General features: G+C 39.9%; 1 protein-coding gene across 1 annotated transcript; it reads left to right on the top strand.

The window, feature by feature from the left end:
• The first annotated feature begins 3,329 nt into the window (after nucleotides 1-3,329).
• LOC133823263 (transcription factor MYBC1) lies at nucleotides 3,330-6,193 on the top strand. Its single transcript, XM_062255929.1, has 2 exons — nucleotides 3,330-5,118; nucleotides 5,519-6,193. Exon 1 carries the CDS (start codon nucleotides 4,148-4,150, stop codon nucleotides 5,102-5,104), a length of 957 nt encoding a protein of 318 aa, XP_062111913.1. The 5' UTR covers nucleotides 3,330-4,147; the 3' UTR covers nucleotides 5,105-5,118; nucleotides 5,519-6,193.
• Nucleotides 6,194-7,007: the final 814 nt, after the last annotated feature.

The following is a 7,007-nucleotide window of genomic DNA, read 5'->3' as shown; positions in this document are numbered from 1 at the left end:
ATTCCATCAATAAAATGAATAACAAAGGGTTCCCAAATCAAAACCTAGCCTCTGAGACATCAAATCCTACTAAACTGGGTAGTAGGATCGACCCCGAGGCCTAAGGCTAGAATACCCAAGCCAAAATCTCAATTCTGGCCAAAATGCCACTAAGGGCCGCGGCCCTCCTTGGCCATGCCGCGGCCTGCCCCTCAAATAGAGGCGGCCTCCTTCAGCACCCCTCAAGAGCCGCGGCCCTCCTTGGCCATGCCGCGGCCCAACCCCCAGTTCAGCCAATACCCTGGTTTTTCCTCTCTTGCGATTTTCCTTGGAACCAACCTTTCAAACCAAGCTCAAACACCACTCAAACATCCAATACAACCCGTAAACTTGATCTATAACACTCCCTCATCAAAACCCAAGTTAAACCCCAACCAAAACTTCCATCAATTCCAACCATCCCCAACAAAATCACAAGCTGAAACTAAACATCAAAACAGAGAAAACCAGGAAACTAGTGGCTAGAAACTTACCTCAAACTCAGGTTGTGATGCTCTTCAATGGTGGAACACTCTCCCAAACTCCCAAGGTCTACTTCCCAAGCTTGAATCCTCAACAAGTGCTCAAAAATCACAAAGAAGATGAAGGAGAAGGAAGGTACGAGTAAGCTTGCTCTGTTTTCCCTCTGTTTCACAGCCTAAAGGGTTTATATCTATCCTAGGGGTAAAAAGACCATTATACCCCTAGGTCAATTAAGGGTTTCTAAAGGCTCCCAAGGGCAAATTATGTCCTTTCCAACCTATCTCGTTAATCATAATTAATGCTCTCCAATTCCTGCTATTCTCGATAATCCCAAATACCAATAATTTATATCCCGTTACACTTTAATTCCCGGTAACGCTCTAATCATTAAAATCACCCCGAGACTCATCCCAAGCCCCGAACTTAAACCCGTTATGACCAGACCGCTAATCAATTTTCCAAGATCGTCTCATGCCGAGTAGCTCGAACAAACCCACATTATAATGTGGTCTCAATAATATATCACCGACATACATATAATTATACAATTATACCCTCAACGACCAAATTATCATCACACCCCTGTAATTTAAAATGTGGACCCACATGCATGCATTTAACATCATATTATAATATAATTCACATATACATGCATTTTATCAATTAATGGCATAATTAAACAAGTATGGCCCTCCCGGCCTACTATTCCCACCATTAAAACACATCGGAGAATTCAGGGCATCACAATCATCTCGGCAGCAGTGTCCTGATTGGCCAACTCATCTTGCAACACCCCCAATGTTGTCTTCAGGGTCTCAGAGTCCAACTCCTCCTCATCAAACTCCAAATGAGGTTCGTCTTCAGCCACATTTGGGGGAGGAGGCTGGGATGGTGCAGCGGCTGCTTGTCCAGTCTTCTTGGTATTTTTTGCCATTAGATCTTCTTGAGTTCAACGCTCTGAATGAAAGCACCAGAATGTTGACCCTCGTTTTGGTCAACGACACGGAGTCTAGAAAACGACAGAAAAATAATATAGAGCTTGAGAAAACAATCTAATGGAAAATAAAGAACACAGATAATTATAGTGGTTCGACCACAGTGATTGGTAATAACCTACATCCACTTGATACTATTATTAGTATTGAACTTCAAAGGTGTGATCAAAGAACCAGGGTTCCTGAGTTTCACAGACCTCAGAAGAAGAAAACAATACAAACGATGGATAATAGTAATATATTTCGGAAAAAGAGAAAAAGATCCCCCTCCTTGAGCTATTTCTTGTGTATTTATAGGCTCAAAAAGGATTATATGAATCGAATAATAATATCTTCCCTTAATAAATGGATCTTCAGATCATAATGAAGAGATATTCTCGCATATCATTACAACTGTACAGATCTTTACATAAATGAACGGAGTATACGACCAGTCTGGTCGTATATAAAACTTGATCTTCGCATGTAGAAATATTTCTAGTCGATAGGCGAGCAATATCTCTGCCACGTGTTCGGCCACGTGTCGAAAATTCTTGCCACGTCATCAACAGCTCTTTTTTGGATAAACATATATTGAGTTAAATATTTAAAATATTACCTTTAAGTTAACCAAACTAACTGGTGTATATATATATATATATAGTTTTTCCATCAAACTTTATTAGAGTTAGGAATCATTTTCTGTTAGTTTGTTAATCATTCTCATATGTAATATTCTCTTAGTAACAGAATCCTTTCTGACCTATATATGGTCCTCATTTGTACATTTACTCAATAAATTCAATACATTAGAGTATTTTCTTTTCTCAAAAACTTCTTCTAATAAAGTTTCGTATCAATTTCCTTATAGGACTTAATGAGTTGCTAATTGCTAAACGATTTTGAAGCTACAACAATGATTACTCAACTTTGGATAAAAAAAATGGTAGAAAAAGAAAGAGGAAAAAAAAAAGGAGAGAGAGAAAAATTAATGGTTGAGAGCCAAACGTATGTTAAGTTAAAAAGAGGAAAAAGAAAATGCGTAAACACATGTTCTATCTTCTTATTGATAGTGATTGATGCATATTTGGTGTCTCTCTCTCCATTGGTTGTGCGCAGCAAAAAGTATGCAATTTGTCGAAGCAATAAATGTAAGTGCCAATATATGTCCTTTGGCTAAAAATAGGTAAACAACAGCCTTTAGTTTTCTCCCTAGGAATGCAAGAATGTACACCTCATTGCCCTAAATAATGTTTCAATACTAGAAAAAGCTTATCCTCTTCCATACACACAACAATTCCTTTAATTTTTTTGTCAAAATATACACAACAATTCTATCGTTCTTCTTTTATTAATTTTTTTTTTCAATTTTTGGTTAGTATTCTATTTATTTTTGGGTGAATGGTTCTTTCCTACTCTCTGGAAGATTATTTTACCCTTTAATTTATTATTATTTACCCACATGTCAGCTCACTGGATTGCAAATTATTGTTCACAAATCACAAAACCCTGTTTATTATGAATAAACAAGGAAGGTACAAGATCCCTAATTTGGAGTCAAAATTCCTATTTTTTTATTAGTAAAAAAAAACACCACACCCAGACCATTTTTGTTGGATATTTTGAGAAAAAGAAAAGGTATTCCTTTTAATAATAATAATAATAATAATAATAATAATAAAGTACATGTAATAGAAAAGATAAAATAAAGTTATCTTCACAGCAAAACACTAACTTAGTTGATTCCTCATCACCAACTTAGAAGAGCTCTCACAAAGTGACCAAACTTTGCACACACACACTCTCTCTCTTCTAATCCTAAACTCTGTACCCGTACAAGCCATCTATCAACCTTGTAATGAACATAAGGACACATCCATTACCCCCAGTTCTCAAACTCTAATGAGCTGCGCGTATAGTTAACGTACCGTCGTCGTGTGTGCTATAGGTCCCCGAATCGACTACTTGTTAGAGGCAAATGGAAATAAACAAACCACCTGATCGAAAAGACAGTCTTGTATAGTCTACCTACAATAGTGGCGCGTGGTAGCCCACGCTTTACCTGACTCCGTGAGGTGGATAAGAATCTAATAGATCTTGCAACACTCACTCTCAAGTATAAGACCCCCAAATCCCGGAAAATTAAAAAAAATTGAGAAATCTCCTCTCTGGCTCTGTCTCATCTCTCATCTATCTCTCTCTCTCTCTCTCTATTCACCTTCACTTCCCATAAAAATCATAAGAACAGCATCAGCAAACAGTACTCGTAATAAAAGCTGAAAAGGAAGAAAAAAAACAAGATCTACCTCGAACCTCTCTCCACAACCTCCATACCCTCCGACAACCCTCTTCTTCCTCCTCCTCTGCCCTAAATTCTACCACCACCACTCTCATATCTCTCTCCTCACACCAAATTCCAGAGAGAGAGAGAGAGAGAGGGAATTGTAAGTACTATTGACAGATTTCCATTTTCCACCCAACAGAAGAAGGAAAAAAAAAAACATTTTTGTTGTTGCTTTTCTTCTTATCTTGCCCTTTTGATTTTCTTACCTCTTTTCCATAGTTGTCCTTAACAACAACCTGTACTGATAATCCCATAAGAGAGAGAGAGAGAGAGGAGAGAGGAGAGAGAAGGGAATTGGGTGAGTAAGCAGGTTGAGACTCGACACACAATGAGAGAAGACGACTCCAATTGGTTCAACAGATGGGCAGAGGAGCTCCCTTCCCCAGAGGAACTTATGCCTTTATCCCAAACCCTAATCACACCTGATCTCGCTTTGGCCTTCGATATCAGAAACCCCAGTTCCGCAGCTGCCGTCGCCGCCGCAAACAACGGTGGAAGCCCACCTCGAACCCAAACCCATCAGGCGCCGCCCCCTCCTCCGTCGTCCAATAACCAACTCCAGCCACCCTCTTCGACCCAGCCCAACTCGTCCGAATTTGGGGACTCCGCTGATTTGGGCTCTGGGGCAGCTGGCGAGGAGCCAGCGCGTACCCTCAAGCGCCCCCGCCTCGTGTGGACCCCGCAGCTACATAAGCGATTCGTCGACGCCGTGGCCCACCTGGGGATCAAGAATGCCGTTCCCAAGACCATAATGCAGCTCATGAGCGTTGATGGGCTGACCCGAGAAAACGTCGCCAGTCATTTGCAAAAGTACCGCCTCTACCTCAAGCGCATGCAGGGTTTATCCGGCGGTAGCGGCGGTGGAGGCGGAGCTGGCGGTGGAGGATTGGCCGCCTCAGCTGATCCCGCCACGGACCACCTATTCGCAAGCTCACCTGTTCCCGCGCACTTCTTGCATCCGAGCCGAGCCAATTCGGAACATTTCTTGCCATTCGTACCCGTGCTTCATCACCAGCAACAGATGGCAGTGGCTGCAGCTGCTGCCGCTGCCCACCCGCAGCTGCAGACGCAGTATCACCGCCAAGTTGGGCATTTTGGCTCGCCACCGACGAATGGAGGTGGGCAATTCGAGCATCCCTTCCTTGCTAGACAGTCCCAGCAGCCAGTTCATAGGATGGGGCAGCCAGTGCATAACACTGTGCCGGGTTATGTAGAGGACTTGGAGTCAGCCAATGCAACAGGAGGGAGGAAGGTTCTTACTCTTTTCCCAACTGGGGATGATTGAAATGAAAAGTGGGGGTAAATGTTCTTCTGCTACTTTTGAATTATTGCTCTGTTTAGTTCACTTCTACTTGGTTTTAGGCTCTTATGAAATTGGTGTCAAGTCCGTACTTTGTTCTACTAGTGTTTCGTGTTTAGGGGGATTTAGTCTTCATTGTCGTGTTAGTTGGTTTTAGTAATCTTTCGGATGAGATCTGAGTTTCATTCCCAGATCCAATAAAGTGAGTTCTTTCTTTTCTTACTTACTTACACATACCAATGCCAGTTTGGTATGTCTCCAAACATCTTTCCATGAGTGATCAGGATTAATAATAATTAGTTTCTGCCTTTATGGACTTCTACTTGTGTAATTAAAATGTTGGTAGCAGTCTATAACATATGAATCCTTGTCTGCTTCTGGTGGCTGAAAAATTTGAAGATGATGTCACTCAAGCGGCAATGATGCTTCCAAAAACTCTTTTATGGCGGCTATGGTGAATGGTGATAATTGATAAAAAGAAAAGAGTCGTGATAATTGGTCAACCGGGTCCATTTGGCGATTTTATTATCATCCTCGTGTTATATTATGTGAATTGGATGGGTCTTCTTTCATATTCAGAGTCTTCTTTGCTGGGAAAGGTCTTTCGAATTGGTGCTAGTGATAGGAGTGGCTGAAGCCTGAAGCAAAGAAAAACACAATGACTAATTTTGAGCTTGCAGATGAGGATACATAAAGCTGGCAAGTCTTTTTCTTTTTCCTTTTATTGTTGTCTTGAAAACTAAACGAGGTTCAATTATAAAAACCCTATATGGCACTCGTGTAACTGAGTTTCTTGGTACATCCAATCCAAGAGTATGTTCTGTTCATGAGTTGTGCCTTGTGTTTGTTCTTAGTTTAGGCATTATGTAGAGATAAGCTGTACTTGTTGTACATTGTGTGACTCTTTTTAATAGACTTAAACCCTTCGATATGATGGGATGTGTTAAAGTGATTCTAATTTCATTAGATTTGTTGGACATATCTTAATGCTACATGAACATGAAAGTAGCTGTATTTTCTGTAAGCGCTTAATTAGTACTTCGATAATGACAAATCACTTATATCCTTGTATGATTGATAAGTGGTGCCCCTTCTATGTATGTTGTCATGGTGTTTCAAATAAGTTTTAAGGTTTAATTCATCTAATGCATGATAGACATTGACAGACGACTCAAAAATTAACACCGAAGTAGTATTTTAATCTTTGTTAAATGATGCAATGCAAAGTACTATCTGTCCAGATTCTTAATCAGATAGAATCTGCATTAGTGTAATGACCTTGTAACTGTCTGTGATTCTTAACTTATGTCAGACGATTTCCATTATAATTTTTCAAAGGTCTTTCTGAGAGATACCTTTTAAAAGATACATGGTATAAGATTCCTTATCTTAGTCGTATATTATTTATTCCGTCTTAGTTTAAACTTTGTCTGACCTGCCTAGTTATATTAAGCCTAGCCATGTTCAGCATCTGAATAACTTTGTTGGCTGCCATGGGTTTATCAGGTATGAAGTAATCAATCATGTCATGTGTGAGACTTTTCAAAGTGCAAGTTTTCCTGATAACCTATTTTTATCTTTTTACTGAATATATTATTTTAAGCTAAAAAAGATGTCAACTTCTCTTTTGAAAGAAAGAAAAAGTAAGTGGCAGAGAGAAGAATGTAGCCTAACAAATCCTATTAGATGATCTATGTCAAGGGCTAAATGAACTTTAGAAGACTTTTCCCGAGTGAAATGACCCTTTTGCATCACAGACATGAACTTGAAATTTGGCATTGAAAATAGATAGCAAAACTTCTAACAACTCTTCTGGTGAAGTTTCACCTGCTGAGGTTCTATTCTCATTGACATGTTTGTGGTTTTAACTGTGGAAGTAACTTAGAAA

Source organism: Humulus lupulus, chromosome 3, assembly GCF_963169125.1.
Source record: "Humulus lupulus chromosome 3, drHumLupu1.1, whole genome shotgun sequence".
Taxonomy (NCBI): domain Eukaryota; kingdom Viridiplantae; phylum Streptophyta; class Magnoliopsida; order Rosales; family Cannabaceae; genus Humulus; species Humulus lupulus.
Note: the sequence above shows the minus strand (reverse complement) of the source record. Positions and strands in the feature narration are given on the sequence as shown.